The sequence below is a fragment of the Alosa sapidissima genome, chromosome 19 (assembly GCF_018492685.1).
Source record: "Alosa sapidissima isolate fAloSap1 chromosome 19, fAloSap1.pri, whole genome shotgun sequence".
NCBI classification, from domain to species: Eukaryota; Metazoa; Chordata; class Actinopteri; order Clupeiformes; family Clupeidae; genus Alosa; species Alosa sapidissima.
The window spans coordinates 18,252,101-18,275,388 of NC_055975.1; the positions used below are offsets into that span (position 1 = coordinate 18,252,101).

The 23,288-nt window shown below is 42.8% G+C and overlaps 1 protein-coding gene across 2 annotated transcripts in view; it reads left to right on the top strand.

Annotated features, from left to right (window-relative positions):
- si:dkey-157l19.2 (uncharacterized protein KIAA1522) overlaps window positions 1-21,138 on the top strand; it is a 28,163-nt gene extending 7,025 nt beyond the window's left edge. For both annotated transcript variants that reach the window (XM_042072337.1, XM_042072338.1), the window contains exons 2-8: window positions 1,647-1,929; window positions 14,762-14,899; window positions 15,343-15,386; window positions 15,658-15,805; window positions 16,033-16,143; window positions 16,467-20,141; window positions 20,375-21,138. In XM_042072337.1, the coding sequence (XP_041928271.1) occupies window positions 1,671-1,929; window positions 14,762-14,899; window positions 15,343-15,386; window positions 15,658-15,805; window positions 16,033-16,143; window positions 16,467-20,141; window positions 20,375-20,385 (4,386 nt within the window). In that variant the 5' untranslated portion in view covers window positions 1,647-1,670 and the 3' untranslated portion in view covers window positions 20,386-21,138. The remainder of the gene's footprint in view (window positions 1-1,646; window positions 1,930-14,761; window positions 14,900-15,342; window positions 15,387-15,657; window positions 15,806-16,032; window positions 16,144-16,466; window positions 20,142-20,374) is intronic.
- Window positions 21,139-23,288: the final 2,150 nt, after the last annotated feature.

The window sequence follows — 23,288 nt, forward strand, 5'->3', positions numbered from 1 at the left end:
AAAAAAACTCCAATCTTTCCCAAATCTTGTCAAGTCTTCTGATGTATGTGTAGCATTACTAGCATAAAAGTGTGCAAAAGGGGGAGAGACAAGGGGACAGGGGTCATTCTTTGTCAAATCAGGCAGAATCCAGAAAAATGCTGGCTGCGCAATTTTCCCAAGATTTTCCCTGCGCAACATTCCCAAGCTGGCTTTGCTTAAAGTTTGTCTAATGTTTTGGTCCCAAAGATCCAATGTTTTCACTGTGCTTAGATTTTTACACTCTTAAAAATTCTTTATCTTGCGAGCTATGTTTGAACATCAATATATAAAAAAAATATTATTAGCCTTTCCAACTTTGTAGGATGGAAGACCTTCTCAATATGACTGGACCATTGATGAGTCCTCAGACACATGATTTGCAAAAAAAAAAACAACCTTATCTGATTTGACACCGAATGACCCAGAGGGAAAACCGTAGAGTGAGTGACGCAGAGAGGAGTCGAGAGTATTTTCAAATGACACAACAAAGGGCAATGAGTGGGATGTGGTTTTGTGTGACAACTCTGGTGTCCTTTTCCACATAACCACAGTGTTTTGGTAGAGTTACATTTGTACATTTGCAGGACGTGTAGTGGACAGGAGTTTTCTGTATGTGGGTGCTGTGTAATGTGCTATGTCTGGGGGCGTGCAGTAGTGGTGGGCGAGGCTGCTACAGCATGACTACAGGCTCTGGAATGAAGGTGTGGAGCCAGAACTAGACAAGGGAGAGAGAGGAAGTTGTGTTGAGAGGCAGGAATCAGGCTGGGATATGTACTCTGCTGACACACTTGCTATATTGGCTAAGAGGCAGTGGGGCTGTGCCCACACAGGAGCCGCACTCTTATTGGTGTGCTGCCCTGTCACTCATCCTGTGATGCTCAAAAACACTGTGATTAACTAAATAGCAGGATGCTCCGTGGGGTAATATGTACTCTTGCACTGATGAATGGGCTAACAACCAGAATGTGGGCACTTTCTGTTTGTTGTGAAAACAGAAACGGCAAGGTAATTATGCCTTCGGTGATAAATTGCCTACTTTTACCCAATTCTGCAGGCTGTTGGTGTAAACCTATGAGGGGAAGGGGATGCTGGTGCGGAGTGCATTTTTTCTTTCTCTCTCTCTCTCTCTCTCTCTCTCTCACCTCTGGTCTGCCTCTGATCTTTTCCAGTCTGTTGTCTCCCTCCCTCCGTGCCGACAGAGGACAGCTGGAGGAGTGCACAAGGGCGGTGTTACAAACGGACTGTGTGTGTGTGTGTGTGTGTGTGAGAGATCAAGAGAGTAAATCTTTGTGTGGGGTTCAGGAGTTCTAGAAAGATAAAGACACAGGGTGGATGAGCAGGTCTTTTCAGGCCCTTGATGAAAAATGTCACGGAATGCTCTTTCAAGTGAGTCAGTGAGGGCGAGACCAAAGTTTCACCGTGTTTACATTTCTTCATGGTCCCATTGGCTTTGCTGGTACAGCTTGTCCTCCAACAGCACCAGAAGCCTGGGTTCAATTCCCTATCAGTGCAAATACTGATTGTAATGTATGCTCTTGCTGTACAAAAAGTCCAGCTGGATATCAAACGTCACAGTGACCAAGTGACCACAGTGTCTTGTTCTTTTCCCTCCCTTCCCTTTGCAGGCCCCCCCCCCCACAAGAGGCCAGATGTCGGGCCACGAGAGGGAGCACGAGATCGACCAGGTGGGTAACCTGGTGCCCCGTGACGTGGTCGAGGTCCTGGCGCGGGAGCGGCACAGCAGCAGGGGCAAGCGGCGGAGGAGGCATGGCGGTTCTATCCGGCGGGCCTTCAGCTGGCTGAGGAGAGGCAAGAAGGCCAAGAACGCCCAGGGCACCTCGCGGCACAGCCAGGACCTGCTGAGCACTGGCACGCCCGTACTCGTACCAAAACCCAGCCCCAAAGCAGGTAAACAGAGAGACTTGTCCTGTCCAAAACCCCAGAGTGGTCAGTAGCTTATGGTTTATAGTTTCTCATGGCCAGGTGTGATTTCTCGCCAGATGTGTCACTGCACAACTGCAGAGTGGTTTATTGAGGCTTTGGCAGTGGATTGTGACAAAAGGTCTTAGTTCATTGAACACTGTCATGTTGTATGTTAGTGGTAGTCTACCATTAGCAGTGTGTTAAACCACTCAATATTACAGGTACATTCCACAGTGTCTGTGCTGAACCATTAAGCTGCCTAAGTATGTACCTGTGTCTACACAAAAGGATGTATGTACGTCCTGCTGTAGTCACTGTAGCAGGATGCATAATTTACCTTCCGGCATGTGGGCACTGAGAGCAACAGTGCTCCCTGCCTTTGATGTATTGTGGAAACTTAAAGGAAGTGAAACACCCATTCCATTGGAATAAATGACACTATGACACGTAAGAATAATTGTGAAGAACAATATACCAGCAGACTTTTTATATGTAGAGCTAACCTTGGTTTGGCCACAACATTCCCAAGTAACTTTCAAAGAGATAGGACTGCACGTTGAGTGGATGATATATTTTACCCCGCGGTAGAGTGTACACCCACACACACACACACCCACACACCCACACCCAGATTCTTTTCTCTTGGCTGCCTATGTAAAGGCTGTGGTGTATTCTGTCTGTTTATCAGACTGTGCTAGTGCACACAGGGCACTAATTGTTCTAAGTGCATTGCAGAACACACCCATAGCATGTGCTACCATGTCGGTGTAAGTGAAGTGTTTGTGTACGAGTGTTTGAAAGGGATGGGGAATTCCACGAAGATTTAATCCTAGTTACTGTCTCATTGCAGTCTTGAAAGAGTCTCAGGCGTACACAGCGTAGAGACTCACTCCAGTACTTTTGTAAAGATTGTAAAGATTATGGAGTTTGTATAAGCCCATAATAGTCTATCTTCCTCTTTCTCTCGCTCTCTCTCATTAGAGACTTGAGGATTTGATAAGGAATTTCTCCTCTGCCAAGGTCACTGCAGTGATGATCAAAGAGAGAGAGAGTGTGTGAGAGTCAGAGTGAATAAACTATACAGGCTCCTGTACACCAGAAAGAGGCCAATGACCTTCTATCTCCACTTGCATATTCCCTCCCAGGTTTATGTTACATTTTTGTCTGGTAAAATTGGAAATGGTGTCATGTTGCATGGATTAAGTGCTTGCTTATTGTACTCTCTCACATGTTAGTTGGTTTCTATATTCTGTGAAAGTCCTTGGTGCTGGTTCTTCTGTTACTGTGTTGCTCTGCAGTGTGTTCTGAGGCTACATGTCCCATGAGCTATGATGTAATGTGTTTTTTATTTGAGTGTTTTTGAAGATTTGTATATGTTTTCAACTCAGTTTCCAGAAGAAGAACCCAAGGTTGTTCATTACTGTCAGGAATAGCATTCTGTCTTTCATTTATGAGGTTCTTTCGGCTGCTAAGTTAAGTCAACAAGTTTGTTGCACCATTGAGTTCCAGGATTCCTCCCCAGCATTCTTCCACTAAAATCAATAGTGGTGTTGCACAGAAAAACTCTACTCAGGTTAGCACAGGATTCTCTGACATAGTTCCATTGAGACCTAGACAGATTCTGCTCTGGGATTTTTATATAGTACCCTATTGGATTTCACCAAGTGTTCCAAGGGCTCTTACCTAGCAGCGTCTATCTATATAATGTTTCTGTGTCATTTTGGCCATTTCGTTGATGATCAGACTTAGCAAGACGGCACACCTCTGGAGAGAGTTCTACTCGTGCTGTAACTTTTTATTTGTTGAAGGCATTTCACAGCTATCAACTGTTGAATTGATACCTCAGATTGGCACATTCACAGCTCTTGGAAAGGGGCAGATTGAGAGGCTTGACTGTTTCATAGAAGTAATTAATGCAATCATTTTTGTTTTCTCAGAAAACCACTTCATGGGAAAAAAGTAGCTTCCTACTGTGGCTATCTTTTGATCTAACTTTGACTGCAAACATTTCAGACAAATTGATTTCAACAATGTATCCTTGTAGATTTAAGACCTTGTCCCACTGGCTTACAAATCCAGTATGGGCTGGTATGAACAAGGCATGTCTCATAGATGAGAAACCAACCTATCCCATTCAGGTACAGCCATAAACCTGCTGAGTGAGGTTTGCTAGTATGCTAGCAGAGATGTCTTAAAGCAAAATGGGTATCATCTTAGCTGTACATGCTCCCTTATCATGAGCATGTCTGCCAAGTGTGTACGCGTGCATGTAGCCGTCTGGCGTTCCCTGAAAACCCATGGAAACCCCTCCCTTTAGCAAGTCCTTGTGTATGCCTACATGAAAATCCTCTGCCCTTGGCTAATTGCAGGTTGTGATTTACAACCTTCTATGGTGGGGGATGCTGGATGTGTACTGTGTACACAGATCAACCCAATCACAGCTGTTGCCATTCAGGCATATTATTGTAATGGCATAAGTGTGTAGGCAGTGTCAGTGTTGTGCCCTCGTGCCCTGTGTTTATATTGCCTTAATGGCACCATTACTACTAAGGCAGGGCCAAGTGAATGGTCCATTTTGTTTGCAGACCTGAGATGTGGTTTCCCAGTGTCACTATAGGCCCAGATAATACATCGACTATCAGAATTTATTATTTATTTATTTATTTATGAGGAACCCCCAAGGCCCAGATGGGCGTAAGCTTATCCCTGGGAAGAAATGGCTGCTGGGTTTGGCTTGATGCCTTAGTTAAAGCTGCAGTTAGCAAGATTTTTTTGATCATATTCACTGAAACCGACACTATGCTCCGACAGAACAACATAAACCAGGCGGTTTTAGAAAAAAACCTGCACTTCTACCTCCACCTAGAGCCTGTTATTTGTTTTGCAAAAATCCACAGCTCCTGGTTCTTCTGGTCCAGTCAGAGCAGGGCTATGTGAGATCTGACTGTCAATCACAGTCTGGTGCACACTGACGAGCACAAACTCGATGAGAGGGTGCTCGGTGGTAGTGGGGAAGGGGCATGAGAGTTATAAACATTCAACATTTTAGCTAATTCCCCTCAATCTGTCAGATTTGCCAACTGCAGCTTTAATGCATGTGACCCGCTGTTCATAGCTTGATTTGTGATCGGTGTTATCAATGATCGGATAGGATGGCTATTAATCATGGTTTTTCATAACAATATAAATTGCACGTTGAAACAATATGGTTTTACTTATAGCTTGGCATATTTTTCCTTTTTTGTTTACTCTTCTCTGTTGTTACATTTGTTATTTGAGACATTTTTTAACTGGCCCATCTTGTATTCTGTGGTGGATCCTAACGTAATCACAGTTTAAATATTCAGCCACATAGACTGTGGTATAACAACTTAGTACTGTCTCTGTGTTTTAGTTTGACTTCTTTTCTCCTGAGGAAAGGGGAGAGTACTGACTGACTGTTTTTATGAAAGAAGTGCTAATGTGGATCATGATGCAGTTTGGCTCTAAGTTAATCTGTTCTGTTGAAGGAAAGAATGAGGCAATAATGAGCTGTGTAGCCGTCATGGGACTGAGGCGATGACAGGCAAGCAGGAGACATTACAGCAGTTGCAGAAAAAAGAAAGTGATGGAGCCTTGAAATGAGCTCCAAAAAGAAAAGAAAGAAGAATGAAAATGACAGGGGAAAAGAGAAGGCGAGGAAGGAAGATAAAGTTTGGGTCAGCATGGCACCTGTGTCTGGTCACTCCCATTACCTCTCTCCTCCTTGCCTTGTCTCATTCAGATTCTTCACATTCCAGAGCAGTTCTGCCAAGGTCTTCCAAAGCTCTCTCACTCTCTCTGTCTGTGTGTGTGTGTGTGTGTGTGTGTGTGTCAGAGAGAGAGAAAAAAGAGAGTTTAAACAACCTGTGGTCATGTGTAAGGCAAGGCCATTTTATTAATAGCACATTTCGTACACAAAGGCAATTCAATGTGCTTTACACCATCAGAGTCAGAGAAATATCAGATAATAAGTAAAAGCATGATAATGGAAAATCAAGTAAAGATAGTCAAGTCTAAAAAACAATCAGCAAAATAAATAAGATAAATAAAAAGTAAAAAAAAAAACACTGTGTACACAAAGAACAAGGTCCACTCTATTTTTTCCTTCATTTAGTTTTGCCGGAGAGCACTTGAAGCAGAAGTGGAAGTTGACACTTAAGGAAGACTGTTAGGTGACCCTTTTCCACAGTTCTACTTCTGTAACAATGTGGCAGCTTGTTTTTGGATCCCCATTTACCAAAGCAAGGAAATGGCAGCACTCTCTGATGTTTTGAAATATTTCCAGGCAGCACCTAATGATCCATGCTACTAATTCAAGGATGAGAAGCTGTGATGAATAAACCAATAGGTGTTGACAGGAGCTGTTGATATGAGTCAGTCCCTTACACCTTCAGAGCAGAGTGTGTTATTGAGTATGAGGGTCTCGAATACAAACCAATGATGCGTGCAGGCCTCTGGAGGGTGGGCATATGGTGCATGCATGAGTTCAGTTGGAGTTTATATTGGGTTTCTCCCAAATGTACCATGGTATGTACATTCCTGCAGGGAATAAGTGTTTTTCAACTGTATTTTAATATTTCTGAATGTAATGTAATTTACAACCGGAAACCGTCTTAGAATCAGCCCATTTTTTAGAGTAATGATCAAATGAGAACATTCATCAGTTGTATCAGATAAGTCCCTCACTTGCCAAGTGGGCTACACCCAAATTTTTATGCGCTTGTGGCTGTAGGCCATGTTCCATGTTTCTGTTGTGGACCTACAACATGAGTCTGCAATAAGGTTCTATGAGGGTTTCTGGTGCTAATAGGACTTAAAGGAAAACTCACATATTTTTCACATAGATCTCTGTTTCTCAAGGTTACCGAGTACGGTCGGTACGGGAAAAAAATGCCCCCAGAGTTTAGCACTGTAGCTGCCTGGCTGCACTAGCTGTTAGCTGCCACCACTCGAGCTAGGTAGCACCGATTGTTTTCATACCGACAGTACTCGGTGACCTCGAGTTCTCCTTGAAGTATCTACTCATGGCATATTAGAAGCAAAAATTAAAGAACCGAAATGCAGAGCTAAGGGGTCCGATATCCTGGGGTTAGGATTAGGGTTAGGTTTAGAGGTTAGGATTAGGGTTCATGTGTCATGACTGTCATGGCACTCTTATGTCGATACTGTCAAGTAAAGTGTTACCGAATATTGTTATTTGACTTCTATATATGATACCCATGCATTATGGTTAATTTCTGAGAGCATGTGTTTCCAACATTTGCTATCTCAAAAAAGCCACTCTTAAACATTGCTCATGTGTTTCAAGCACACTTACCACACCTTGAGGCACCTGACATATTCACCTGAGGTCATGCAGTTTAAAATAATTTGTCTGTAGTTTGTAAAATTGATTTGCTGAAATGTAGAAGTCTGCTTCTAGAAAACCAAATAGGAGCCACCTTCAGCACTTTGGCAGGAGTTTGTTACAAACACTTGACTGTTTTCCATCTTCCAGCTGACCCTGAACTGCTACAAGGCCCAATGCAGGTCCCCTGTCCTGTGTGTGTGTGTGTGTGTGTGTCAGGCTTGTGGAATGTCTTGTAATGGTGTGAAATCTTTTGTGAAAAAGCTTCCACATTGACTCCACAGGCTCCCAGCTTCCTCTCTCAAAAACTAAAGTTATTTTTGTGTGAGCTGAAACAAGGATGCCTTCATGAAATGTTATTTCCTCAAGGCAGTTTGAAATACTTCCTAGGGGCTTCATTTCTCAGTGACGCGGTGTCTTTGGCAGTCATTACTACCATGGAAATTATGGAAAAATACACTGTGTCATCCACAGCCATTGCAAGCTGAATCCATATCTGCTAAGGTGTGGAGATGACTATAAATGAGATCACATTCTGTTAGATCATTTCCTTGAAATGGAATTTACAGATTCTTCTTGTCCGGAACAAGGATTTTGTCAACATGTAGCTGTCATCTTAAGCTGTACTCTGTAGTCTATAATGAACAAGACTATGATGCAGACCTACATATTTCTTAATACTCCAGAAACATGATTAAAAGATGAACCAGACTTGAAGAGTATTATCTGTAATAGAATGTCTACGTATGCCTAATATCACACATGTTCATACTTCCACATTCTTCCCCACCATAGTCTGGGAAGAATGTTATTTGTATAGTAGCTTGGTATCTTAAGGATATTTTATATTGACTGTTTGATATTCTATGTGACACATCTCATTACAGATAGTTGTCCCTTCAGCTGCTCCTTAGTAGAGCACCAGTGAGGTGCCCGCCCTTCTGTGAGATGATCTTTGAGTCTGTAATGTTCATATTGAGTTACATCCAATTCATTTTTTTTTGTTAATTGTGGTAAACTTGGGATGGGTATTCCCAAGGGGCATTTATAGCCATAATTATGTCTGAAAAAATGGCATATTCGTTTACTGGAAAGTCATACGAATGATACAATAGCACATCACGCATGCTTAGAATCGATCGTTCTCTGTAGGGTGTAAGTTGTCTCTTGGATTGTTGTGGCTTCTGGCCTCATTGCCAGAACACGCCAATGGTGTGGATATCACCTCACATCTTTGCAGTTTCATGGCTCTAGTGACGGTGTCTGCCTGTTGATGTGTTTGGCGTGAGGTTCATTGTGGAATCACTGAGACAGTTGTGCCTCACTTCAGAGTTCAGATGGATGCACATGTACAGGATAGCCATAGGCTTTTAGGGTGTATGTCACTGGCTGTAATCCATTGGAAAAAAGGGAGGCTGAAAAGCAAAAGAAACCTCCTCCCAAAACAATGCAGCACCCCCTTATGGTTATCTTTGTCTCTACATTTGTTTTTTCTTCTTTCTCTGGCTGATCTGTGCATTTTGCTTGGTAGCTAAGTGAGTCATCGTTAAAGCATCGCCCTATCCACCCCCCCCCCCCCCCCCCCCTCCCCCCCTGAAGTTTACTCAGGAACATGTTGAGCCACTGCACTCCACTTCCGCTGAGCTGGCAGTCCAGTCTGCTGATTCACGTCGCCTGGTCGGACAGACGGCCTCCATTCTAATCTATCCTGTGAACACTGCCCCTGCCCCCCCCCCCCCCACACACACACACACACCACTGACCCTTGCCATCACAAACATCAAGGTCTAAAGGGCTTACAAGCAAACAGCGCAGGGATAGCAGGGTCCACTCTCAGGTCAGCTTTGTTGGTCAAAGATGGATGACCTCATGACTCTGTCTGTGTGTGTGTTGAGGGTGTTGTTGTTTATCTGGAGATAGTCTCTGGCTTTTGAAGGTCCGACACTGGAAGTAAGATGTAACGTGGCGTGGTGCTCAATTGCAAGACGCTGGTGTTGACAAGACTGTGCATGTGTTGTAGTGAAAGTTAAGGAATGAAACCGAGAGCATGTGCCACTGCTGCCATAGTTATTTGGTATTTGTATTTGTGTTAATGAGTCCTTACTCCTGAAGAATGGTGACATTGAAAACAATAATAAAATGGATAAAATAATTCTACAGATGGTCTTTACGTGAGCCTATTATTATTATTATTATTATTATTATTATTTATTATTATTATTTATTATTATTATTATTATTATTATTTGACTCAGTATGGATCCTCAGGTTATGACGATTAAACCTTTAAAAGGTTATATCTTTAAACGTTACATTGATCTTCTCTTTGTGTGTGTGTGTGTGTGTGTGTGTGGCTGAACGTCTCCCATCAGACAAGCTAGTATTCCTGCCCAGCGTGTTCGAGCAAGTTGGAATAGTTCACATTCTCCTCCTCGCTGCCTAGCAGACTTTCCTCTAAAAGGTTACAAGACATCAAGTTTCTCTCAACCCTCTGATTGACACAACCCCTTCTGAGACTACTCAGAACCCCCCCCCTCAAAGAGAAACAAACTGCCAAGCAAGATGAGCTAACGGCCTCTTTCTCAGAGAATCATTTAGCAGTTTCCTAAGTCTACATTCTTTGTGTGAGCTCAAGCTCGTCACAGTGAATTTTTAGCTGCTGTAAATGACTTGCACTACATGTTTTTTACGGTCACCCCTAACGTCAAATCATGAGGATGAAAATTAGAGGCTTGTTTTCCCCGCATGGTGTAGCTGTAGCTTTCCCTGTCTGTGATGATGTTGTTGTGTGTCTACACCACAACAGAAACGTTGTATGTAATACATTTAGACAACATCTTTTGTGTGTTGTTGTACTATTGTTATTCTACTGAGGAAATCACCAGAGGAGAACCTGTCTGATTTGATCTCTTGAGCAACCCTCTCCGCTAGTCTGGTTGGTTGACCTATTTTCAGCAATGCCCTTAAATCCTTTGGATGGCACCAGTAGCATGCATCTCAAAGGTGTGTGTGTGTCTGTGTGTGTGTGTGTGTGTGTGTGTGTGTGTTAGTGCTTAGCTTTTGTTGTGTCTCTGTCGTGTGCCCAACAAAGGAAAACAAGGGCAAGTCAGGACAAAAACTTCCAGATGTGTGTGTGTGTCTGTTTTTGCCATGAAAGGTACCTGAGTAATCTTGTCGGCTGAAGGTTAAAGTGGGTCTAGTGGTACATATTGTACCATATCACTGACGTCATATCCTTTTCTGTGAATCAGTGGTGTCATTATCTTTTCCATTTGTCTGATTTTTAACATTGTTCAGTTTGGTCCATACATACAACAAAACAAAACAGTACTAACAAAACAGTACTATTTGGTTTCTCAGACGGAGTGATGAAATTTGTTGGTATATGTTTACCTTCTTTAGTCCACTACTGATGCTGAGTGTTTGGGAGATTGGGAGCTTGCTGATCTAATAGTAGTGCAATAAAATTACTGGCTGACTGCATGTACTTATGATGCCTCCTTCTGGTTCTGGACTGGTATTGCCCTGCTTTGGGACTTTTCACAGGACTGTATGATGTGCAATATAGTCATTATAGTGAATGTTGTAGTACAGATGATCGTAGATGAGTATTCTAGTACTTGAGGGGGGACATTATTATGAGTTTGTGTTTTTAACCATGGTGATGGTGGTAAGTTCATTTGAATGAATTTGACTTAATGACACTGTAAGGGAAAAAGGCTGATCCTAAATGTGGGTGCTCTCTTTGAGTTGCTTCAAGGCTTCGTTACCAAACACTGGCTTGCATGATTGCATGGAATTAAATTGACACGCCTGCCTAAAGCAAATGTTTGGAGTATGAGACATGGAACCTGGTGAGACTGTGCAAATAGCTCAACTGATGGATGACTTTCAAGATGGAGCAATGCCCTTTGCATTTTCAGAAGGTCTGAATATTTGTGAGTGAGGGAAGACAGAGTTGAGAGTAATTAGTTAAGAGATCAAAGACAAGGCAGGAGATGACTTGACTGTGTTTTGGAGTTAGATCGTTGGAGTTTTGGATGGTGATAGGGCCAAACAATACAGGTCATTATTTTATCCTTGTAATCCACTAACAGGTGCATACTTATGCATACTCCTGGGCGGCTTTGAAATGATTGGATTATGGGTATGTTTGTCTTTGAAGGGCATCTGGTCTGTGAACTCCGTTGGAAGCCATGCTCGATCATCTTGCCAAAAAGTCCACCCTACCGTAGCCTTATCCGGGGTTATGCAACTCTTCAAAGCCATAGCCACATGCCACTCCAAAGCCAATGAAATGGTATGCGAATGTCCCATGCAAAAATCACCGCTCCATTCACATACGGTACGCAAATACTTGCATCAAAGATAAGAAGCAGCATTCATAAAAGCTCTCAGTGTAGCAGAGCTGTTCTGGAGTCAGTGTGGAAAAGATCTCAAAATTCAAGTGTCAAGTATGCAATGTCTAGTGTGAGAATGTTTCTGCGTCAAGTCTTTTGCTATTGGTTTTAACTAAACCATAGACTAAACGTGAGTTAGAGTTAGTAATTGTTCCTTGTGCCAATCTAAATCTGTCCTCACCTAGAACAATCCATTGTACTGTACCTGAGGGGGGGGTGGCTTTTGCTGTAAATTAGTTGTACAGTTTTCTTGGGGCTCTTTTAGTGTCTTTGTCGGATTTCCTAAAATGATGAGAGAATCACGTCAACATGAGTTTCATGGTTTTCATGGTTTCAGCCGTAGCAGGAATGGCAACGAAAACACTGGAAGCGGTGAGAGGAAATTTCAGGTTCATGAAAGGGTAGATATGTCAAACACAGAGACTGCAGGAAGTTGATTCTGAATGAGGGAACGACACACAACTATTTGTTACAGCTTGACCAAACACAGGGAAAAGGTTTTGGTAAACATACCGATACCTATGATTTATTTTCCCACGTTGAGTCTCACAATGTAGGATTGTTCACAGTAATGTGGTTGGGCAATATGGTTGAGCAACGCAGCTGACCGCTCGAGTGATGGTTCAGATGAGCTCATATATGCCACCTTGTGGCAGGACAGGCTATCAGAAACTGTATACAATATAAGTGCTGTTTGGAATGGTGAAGAGAGATCAGTTAGTCTTGCGCTATATTTGTTGTTATTCCCAACCATTTAGACCACAATCTGTAAATATGACAATAACCCATTCCAGAGGCAAAACAACATTTAAAGTGTGTGGCCTCCCAGCAGTAATCTCAGCAGCATACCAATGGTGTCTAATCTGAGGGTGATTTACAAGTCAGAGGTCACCTTTAAATATGTGAGGGGAGAGGATGAAGACCAAATAAAAATTAAAATGAGATGAAGAGAGTGTGTGTGTGTGTGTGTGCCTGCTTTTTGTGGATTAAGCTGTAGAGAATGTTGGTGATGATGGCATGAGGGATTCCCGGGGGAGTGGTGGGGTGCGTCATTATCAAGATGGGCTTTGTGTGCCAGTGAGGGGCAAATAAAGGAGGGAGGGAGGGGGGTTTATGTATTAGGGGGGGGGGGGGGGGGGGGTAATTATGTGACTGTGTTAGTAGGGTATTAGTCGCTGTGTGTGTGTGTGTGTGTGTGTGTGTGAGGGAGAGATGAGTGGAATCTGGCGGAAGTGGATTAGTGGCCATGGCCACATAATGTGAAGGCTGGTTGGTTGGTTGCTCCTGTCTGCATGGATATAGCATTGTCAACAACAAAAACAACATCAGCCGCCAAAGCAACAAAAACAGAAACATCTGCAGCAGTAGACGTCATCTCATCTCTCAAGACCACAGATGTGTTTAAGGGTTTTAATGATTTGTTGCCAGATCTGTAATCACTTCTATCAGTGAAACGGCTTTGTGAAGGTGTGTTTCACTGGATTGTACTGAATGAAGACACTTTCACCCTTTCTTCTGGAGTCAAGATCTATTTTGTGCTTTAAGTCCAGTTCGGAAGAGTGTTTTGTTTGGACAGGGATGGCATTATAGTTCAAACATGGTTGTTCTTCTGCGTAAAGATGTGTTATGTTTGCGGTCAATCTTTGGGAAGAAAAGTGCAAGGAACAAAGACTTCAGCCTGTCTCCTGCTTCTAGAAGATGTGAGTTTACACAAATACCCTTGGTTGAAAAGGACAGGTTAGACATCGACAAATTATAATTGTATTTATTGTACAGTTAGATTGATGGATGTGTTGATGCTATTGGTTGATTGATTGATTGACAGTATCTAGTAAGTATCTTTGGTAATTTTATTTGCACTACAAATTGTCATAGTTTGTTTTTGTGGTATTCCAATTTATACTTTTGTCGGTTTGTAGAGGAGGTTAAGAGTTTGTTATTCTTAATACTGTAGAAATGTTAAATAGGTCTATTCCTGGCTTGCTCGAACTCATGCCATATTTTTAGCAAAATGTTGAATAAGTTATCTCATACCTGTTAGTAATTTGTAGGTTAATACCTTCTATGCTGGTATCTGTGGTTCCAAACCAGATTAAGGACACTGATTTGTAGCTTTAACTGCACACAAGGAGGTCTAGACTTATTTAACTTACTAACCCTACTCAATCGGGTGAATCCATTACATAAGAAGTGAACGCATGACTCCAACAGCATAGTGTCACTTATGCAGTGGTCTTAGGGTCATAGAATTCTATATGTGAATTGCAACTAATGACAGATTAAACTTTTTCTGCAGTTGCACATTTTAACTGGAGTCAGTGAGCGTCACAGTTAAGGTTGTACAAGTAATTGAATAGTGGACTAACTGATTTCAGTATAACACTCCAAATATCAATAACACAATTTTGGTTACTATGTACATGCACAGAATCATGGAAAAATGGGATAATATGTTCAAATGGGATAATGTTCAAATGATAAAAAAACAAAAACATTTCATTTGTGGACATTGTAGACGTATACTCACAGTAGTTTGGTATTCACTTCTGTAGAGAGATGCCCATTTGTACACTTGAAATAAAGAGTTAAACAGCTTACCTAATAGATTTTCCTTTTGTTAGAGCCATTATGTCTACCCTTCGCAATTAATTGAGTAGCCTAAGCATTCAAACAGTGGTGTAGGCCTAGTCTAGTTAGCTGTAGTGGATATATTTTGATGTAGTAGTTAGCTGTAGTGGATATACTGATCAACCCCAAATGTTAATATGTATCCTTGCCTATTTTAAGTGGGTATAGTGAGATAGTGATGCTTTTTAAGTGGGTATACTGCGTAGTCCTGCGTATCACATAGACTACACCACTGCATTCAAATACAGTCAAACATAGTTTATGTACCCTGCTACTCACAAACTTCTATGCTAAATCCTATGATTTTCTGCAGCACTAAAACATGTGTCTGTTGGACAATGAGCTGGTCCATAAGCGGTCTTTACCCTGTTATGAAAGACCAATAATGCTCTATTAAAGTATACCCCTTTCTCTCACACAGCTTCTAAAGAAGAGGATGTCCGTGTCTTGGTCCCCCAAATCTTCCAGGAAAATGTGTTTCTGGAGGGCAGCCGTCACAAGTACGTGGAGGACGTCCACTCCGAGGCTCAACAGGGGCTTAAGCTGAAACAGCTGGAAGGTAACTGCTGAGTCGCCTGTAGTCATGTTGTAGACGTGCCCATCCTGGGTGATTCGTATAAGCCTCTAAACAAAGAAGTATGTGTTGAAAACTGGAATGGAAACTGACAAGACGTGTCTGGTCTGAGCCTTGACTTGTGAGGGGCAGTTTAAATTCGTCTTGGAGGCTGTTTGAGCTGTTAAAGACTAATTGTGTTTTTCCTATATTCCTGGTCTTGTCAACCTTCAGCATGTCTATAATAGAGCTTTGAATGAATATGGCATTGAGCTATGAGTTCATTGAAAAAGTAAATATTTTTTATTTTGGTAAATTGATATCAGACCAATAGGTAGATAGTAAGAAAATAAAAAAGGCAGTTAATTCAGGTAAACTTTCCAGCTGATTTGCCAGTAGCTTCATGCATTTCTAGTGTTGATTCTAAGTGTGTCTCCCTTTTGTGACAGATAACAACATAGAAACTGACTATCAAGATGATCAAAGTGTAATTGTAAGTATGAACATCACAACTCTTTTCATTGTACTTCATATCACAGTATACTTTGGAGTATATGTTTGTGAACTCAACATGCCCCATTTATATCTGTCAGTTTTATCTTTCGTGTGTATTTTAATGTATATTCTTAATAATCATAATCTTAACAGTGTTCACCAGGTTTACATTTCACTGCTAGTTTTATACTGCTATAACTGTGAATGTGACACATACATCTCTCTTGAATCTTTAATGTTATATTGTGGGGATTTGTTGCCCTTGGCAGAGTGGTGTAACCTCTCAGAATGAGATGGGCAGCTGCAGTGAAAGGAGGAGATCAATCGGATCAGAGAGCACAGCGACTGACTGCATGTCGACAGTTTCTACACAGTCCATCTCCTCACGATCCACACGGTCAGCACTCTCTCGCCAAGGTAACAGCTACATCAGCAGAGACTTGGTTCGCTCAAAAGCCCTTTAACATCTTTGCACACAGAAATCGTGTCAAAGTTTTATGTATTATAACTACAGTAGTTCACAGGTGTTCAGAAGTTCAGTATGAAAATCATTTACATGTCATTTAAAAACTTCAAGTTGAAGAATGGTACACAGTTGTGCTATCTGATGAAATGTTATTGATGTTATTGATGGGCTTTCAAAGGGTCCACATTCACACCCCTTAACCAAGGGAAAAAGGAGAGGACAAGAGGCCGGAGGAAACATAGGAGGAGCACAGTGGTGGGAATACCACGGCATGTCCAGAAAGAACTAGGTAGAGTATATTATATTATATTATATTATATTATATACATCACACACCAACACACACACACACACACACACACACACACACACACACACATAACACCAATAATATCAATCAATGGTCATTATCAAAACTTCTCCTTGCACTTTTGATGGTGCAGTGACATTTACATTAATTCATTAATTAATATATTAATGTCAAATAAATTTACATTAATGCTATTTAATCTCCAAATGGTCTGAACACTTCAACTTACAGTATAGATGTGAGAGAATTTGATATGCTTTGTTATGCTTACTCAGTGGTCTGTATATATTTGTACTCCACAGGGCTGGATCGAGCAGCATGGACAGCGTACCAGAGATCACAAGAGCCCGTACCCAGCAACGACATCACAGGCATAGCGGCCGTCATACCAAGCGCAGCATCAGCTGTTGATGGGACTGTGTCGACAAGCTCAGCGCAGCAGAAGGCACCCTGCCAGCCAGAGGCAAGGCCTAAAGATGACCTGGCACTCATCCAGAGCGTGTTGCCCCAGAGCTACTTAGCCGAGAGGCCCAAGTCTGTGGCGGTGCCCTGGATGACAACAGCCGAGACGGGGGGAGTCCCTCAGCACCCGCCCAGCCCTGTGATGTACATCTCCCCCCAGGCCACGTACCTGTCCAAGATCATCCCCAACGCAGTGCTGCCTCCTTCGGTGGACGTGGTGGAGATCAACCGCAACAGGAGTTGCAACAGCGTGCGGACCGTCAGCAAATGCAGCCTGGCGTCTGCCAGCCCGGCTCCCTCTCGCTCCTCCTCACGCGCCTCCTCCTCTCGCGCTTCTTCCCGACGCCCCACGCTCAGCTCCGTGAGCTCCGGCTGGAGCCGCTCCGACTCCTCGGAGACGCTCGTGTCCAACTCCTCCACCATCTCCAGCAGCAGCACGGCGCGTGCCTCTAGCAGCGGGCAAGACAGCGTGGTGGAGGCGAGGCAGGTCAAGGTGAACCCGAGGCCCAACGGCCAGGTGAAGGTGATGGAGTCGAGAGACCAGACCACTGGTCAGTTCATGCGGAGTCTGTCTGTGATGAAGAGGGCCAAGAAGCCCCCACCGCCTAGTCGATCCTACTCTCTGCACAAAGACAAGATGAAGCGTCGGTCCAGGGACTTGGCTGAGGTAGATATTTCTGGAGTGAAGCCAAAAGGTGGGAGAGAGAAAGCTTCTGGAGGAAGTGCAGGATATTCTGCTGACGAGTCTGCGCAGGAGGAATCTTTCAGCTCTGGGGCGCCGAGCCCTCCTCAGACTCAACAGCAGGCGACCAGAGAGGGTGCAAATGTAGTTCACTCCTCACCTCTGCATCCACTTACAATTGAGAACGGACTCAAGAGAAATTTGTCTCCCTCCAGTGGCTATTCAAGCCATAATGGAACGCCCCACACCACAGTGGCCAGTCTTCCCTATGCAGCTAAGAGTGAGCTGGCGGCTGTGTCCTCCAACCACACCAAGCCTGCTGTCCTGGCCCTGAAGTCCCTGTTTGAAATTCCACAGCCACCGAAAGTGACTGCACCCCCACCTCCCCCTCCTGAGACATGGGCTCACAATCAACGCACATTTGTCCTTCTGTGTGGCCCTGGACCAGCAAACATCAAGTTTGCCACTCCCCCCAATAGACTGCAGACACAGCATGGGGAAGGTGAGGTTCCCTCAGCTGAAACCCCCTCTAGTTTATCAGTCACACAACAGAAACACACTACCACAGTTATGGCAGAGCAGGACTCTCCATCCATGAACAAAAAGCCTAGTCCATTACCACATAATCTAAATCTAATGCAGGAGCTACAGAAAGTCCAGCAAAGTCCATTGATGAATAGGGCACAGGCGAAGCAGGTGAATGCCCCAACAGGTCCACCCCTTTCTCCCCTGCTTCCTCCCCCTCCGCCTCCACTGGAGATCCCCTTAGACTGCTCTTTGACCACCCTGGATGAGGTAGACCTGCCGCCTCCCCCACCTCTCTTCTCACCCGTGTTGCCTAATGCGTCTGCAAAAACGTACCAGGGGATACCAGCAGGGATCCCCCCTCCTCCACAGCAGCCTCCTCCACCCCCACCTCAACATCCCCCACCTCCTCCACCAGTGGTGGCACCTACACCCAAGAAAGCTGGGTCTCCTGCCTCTCAGGCTCCTGCCCAGCCCAACGTCCCCAAGGCTCCCCCGCTGCCAGTAAACTTTAAGACACAGGCTTCTCTGAGAAAAGTTCCGCCTCCACAGAAAAAGGACCCTCCTGCAACTTCTGATGACTCCTCCTCTCCTGTGGTTACCCCATCCATCTTGCAGAAGGTCAGACTCCGGTCCATAAAATCCACCCCCAAACCAGAGCAAAATGCCAAAATGCCAGAGTCGACTGTTGAACAGACAGACCAAAAACCTGCAGTGAGTCAAGTTCCACCACCAAAACCAATCAGAAGATCGCTGCTTTTGGCAGAACCACCACCCGATGTTGCAGCCCTCATTGCAGATGAACCAAAGTCCCTACCAGATACGACTGAACAAATGTCTAAAACCGAAGCAACTCCCAAAAGTGCTCAATCAGAAACCACAGTTTTGAACTCTCAATCAGAACAACCTTCTGTAACATCTCAAGTGGATTCAACAATTTCTGTATCACAACCAGAAGCTACTGATTTGAAATCACTGCCAGAACCCATTGCCTCGACACCCCAAGCAGAGACCAGTGAACTACCATCTCAACCTGAGCCACCGATTCCAGATTCTAAACCAGAGCAATCAAATACTCCGTTAGAACAATCTATATCCATTTCTGACTCACAACCTGCTATAAAGAGTAAAACTGAACCTTCCGTTTTAAAATCTGAAGAAAAACAATCTGAATCAAAGCCTGAGCTGGTTTCAGCAGTTGTTATCTCTGAACCAGAACAAACTGAGATTTCAAAAACTCCAGAACCAGAACATGAGACTTCAGATGTGGCTCCAGAATTAGTGGCTCCAAATTCTAATCCAGAGGCAGAAGCTCCAGTGGCTCAAACCGAACAAACACTCTCACCACCTGAAACGGATTCTGTTGTTCCAAAATCGGAGCCAGAACAAACTTCTGAAATATCTCAATCACTACCGGATGTACCACCTCCAATATCGGAACCTGATACTACAAAACCTGATCCAGAATCCAGTTTGTCAGTGGCTCAAGCAGAGGACGCCATGTCAAAGACGGACGTTGAACCAGCTGTCTTAACTGATGCACCTGCATCAGATGCTGCAGAATCAAAAGCGCCTCCAGTGACTTCAACATCAGAACCAGAGCCAGCAGTTCCAAAGTCCGAAGTTTTATCAGCAACAACAGAATCAAATCCTGGACCTGACCCAACTGTCTCAAAATCTGAATCAAAATCAGTATCCACTGCTTCAGTGTCACAGTCAACAGTAACAGCAACAACGACGACGACAACTGCCTCTACCAACAAGTCCCAACCAACAATTACCATTTCAACATCTCAGGCAGCCAGCACGGCACCAAAAACTGAAACACACACACCCCCTTTCTCAACGTCCCCAACCAGCAAGTCTTCCCCCATGTCCATGAACCCTTCCATGAGACTCCAGGAGGCCATTCGCCAGAGGGCAGCTGCTAGGTCGGCTAACGATGGCCCTGCCAAGCGCCTCAGTGTGCATTCCCCTCCTGCCACAGCAGGGGGCAGTCCTCTCAAGTCTCCCACCAGCACAGCCAGCTTCATTTTCTCCAAGAGCCCCAAGAAGGTGGTCATTGATACACCAACATCTCCTGAGGTCCAGTCCAGCCTGAGAAAGACCCTGCAAACAGAGCTGACCGCTGTGTCCAGTCAGTCTAATCAGGGCGATGGGCAAAAAAAGGTCCCCCCACCTGTTGCTAGCAAGCCCAGAGGCAAGAGTCAGAGTCCCAGAAATGGGTTGCCCAATCCGTCCAGTGAAGAAGCTGTTACTTCAGACGTGCAAACTGCTGGCCAGGGTGCACAGTCAGAGGACACAAGAAGTAAGAGACAATTAATTAGTAACATGAACTTACAATGAATTACTAGTAAAAGTAGTAAATGATTTAGTGATATAATGATATAAAATGATTTAATTACACAAAGTGTTTGTTGAAAATGTACAGTGTCGGTGTACAGTATGAGATCCACGTCTGTTGTGTTTGATCATGATAATATCATGAGGGTATTATCTGCTTTGCACTGACCACTTGACCACTTTCTTTTGTATCTGTAGATGCAGCGTAAGGAGTGTGGACTTGTCAGAGAGCTGCCCATCATTGTTACCTGACCATGCTACAATCAACCAGTGAAAGTTGGGCGCCGTTTTCTATGCTATGCATATCGTTTAAATACTTGCTAGGTCATGAGATGTTTTCAGTATGCTTTTGTAATGATTTAAATACGTAAGGCTCTTCTGTCCATTGTTTGACCCAAATAATCTGGACTACTAGAAGGTGACAAGAGGGAATGGAGTTACATCTTGATGATTTTGAGTGAGAAGTGCTGTCAAGTTTGTTCTCTTATCACAATATATATATTATCTAAATATTAAATTCAAATGTTTCTTTAATATATAAAGAGTCACTTTTAATATGCACTATACTCTCTACATTAATTTTACACAAAATGTATTATTCTTGTTGAAGTTGCAATGTTAACAAAAAAGGTAAAATGATCATAACCTGTTCTAAGTTATTTTCTTTTCCATGTTGAAAACTGCGCTATGGATAGATTTTTTTCTGTTGCATTAAGTTTTGTCTTTTCATTATAGTTCAGTTTCTGAATTCACTTAAAAAGCCAACTCTTTAGAGGAACAGGCTGCTTGTTTGAATACAGTTCTGTTCCGTTTGATATTAAAGGTCAAACAAATTTTGAAATCATGTCACTGACAAATGTCCAACCTAATTAAATGAGCGTTCTCTTGTTCTAAATGTGTTTAATGCCTAAGTTGATGCATGATTGTTATTGCTCATCATAATAAAATGTATACAAGTCAAATTTGCAAAGTGACCTTTTTTGGACTAGCTTGTCATTCACAAGTAAACAGCCAGTCAGTTCAGACGGTTCGCCATTCAGATTCTTACCTGCACTCAAGACTCCATGTTTGGTAATAGTTAAGAAGGTAGGCCTATGAAATGTGGCTGATTGCAATAGAGAATTTTCCAGTCTTTTACTTGAAGAGAGCATATCCATCCATGGAATCAGTGCATTCAAGATGAGGATCTGTTTACTTTTCAATCCTAAATGTCAACATGGTCTCTACATTGAAGTAGATGCTTTATATTTCAACAACCATCCCCCTAACTAGGGATGAGGATAAAATGGGATAGGATGATTAAAAGCTGGATCAACTCTGACTCCTGTTTGCAAAAACAAAGAAATATCATTGCATTTTTCCCATAGCTGTCACTTTTTGTAACTTTGGCAGAAAACTTTTTCTTTACAAGGAGAGTAGCTATGAGAATGTTCACAATCTGCCTCATTGTTTCATGAGTCAAGTGTGTGTGTGTGTGAGAGAGAGAGTGAGTGAGAGAGAAAGAGGCTTCTCCGATTGATCTAAAAGGATTCTGGTTTTGTCAACCTGGCAACTGAAGACTTGTTTCTGCCATGACCCATGGGTTGTTTCATGTGACCAGAGACTGATTCATGCACTGACATGCAGTACATTTGCCAGGGATGTAATGGGTATAGGGTGTCATGGCAACCATGTTTCTTTTTTTCCTCATTGGTACACAGAAAACAATTAAAGGGGGACTTGGCAACTATTTCAACGTAATAAACCCGTTTAGAAATCATTTGGATGGTTAAATGACCTGTTCCGGTAAAAATGGTGACTTTCCCCGCTGCGCTTAGCGTCCCCAGGCGGAAAACCAACCTTGCAACATTGAGACTTACCGTCCCGGAAAGAGAAGTGAGAAACAAGAAACTCGTTTTAAATCGTGTTTCTTACCTTGTAACATCGTAACCAAACTTATGCTAACCGTTCGCTAGCTTGTAAACAAATCCATGTGCTTTATCGTTACCTTTTTCCAGTTTGAAATAGCATAATGCACAATTTCTCCAGCAGAGGGGGAAATCCTGCCAAGTTTCCCTTTAACTTTAATAACTCCCCCTTTTCTGCACACCTAAACATTCACCTTTCTCATAGGTGTATCTGGATTATTGTGTGTTGTTACATGTATTATTATAATTACCCAGCTAATTTTAAGTTTAAGTATAACTTGTGATTATGGAGTTTTGAACAAGTGTCGGATTACAGAGGGTTAGGACTGCCAGAGCCAGATTTTTTTCCTATGGACTATTTAATACATGTATAGCATCGACAACTCAAAATATCCCCCACTCCCAAATGTACCACTAGGTGTCAGCAGAGTAATGGGGCGCATTTTAAAAGGCTGATACATCCAGTTAGTGTGAAGTCATCTAGCACATCTAAGAGGTGGATATATATATATATAGAATTGCATTAAAATAGAAAGATAAATTAATTAAAAAGATTGTGGATGATTGGTTGAAAGTTTCTTTCAAAAGACTTTGTAGGTCTTTTACTCGAGAGTTTAATCTTACTGACATTGGCAACATGCAGTGTATCATAAGTTACCAGCACATTGTTTTTGAATTGCCACATCTGGTAGCCTACTCAAGCACTTTGTCAAATGTTCCAGAGCCCACTATTTCCTTTGTTCAGTTGAGTTATTGAAAACATAACTGTACCTGAGCCTGTATCTGCTCCAAGCTGTCAAAAAGCATTCAATCACACTTTAATACAAAGTGACAAGTACATACCCCTGTGTAAAGTATATGGTTATGTCTGAACAAGATGGAAATGATTCAGTGAATGAATATAATGCTGACAATATCTGACAACAAATGTAATGAATAATATATAGTACAACCCCAAAACAGAAAAAGTTGGGACATTGTGTAAAATGCAAATAAAAACAGAATGTGATAATATACATGTACATCCATATTTAACAGCAAAAAGGACATAAACTACATATCAAATGTTAAAAATGAAAATGTTGACTATTTCATGGAAAATATATGTTAATTTTGAATTTGATGTCAGCAACATGTTTCAAAAAAGTTGGGAAGGGAGCATGTTTACCACTGTGCTGCTTCACCTCTTCATTTAACAAAATTCT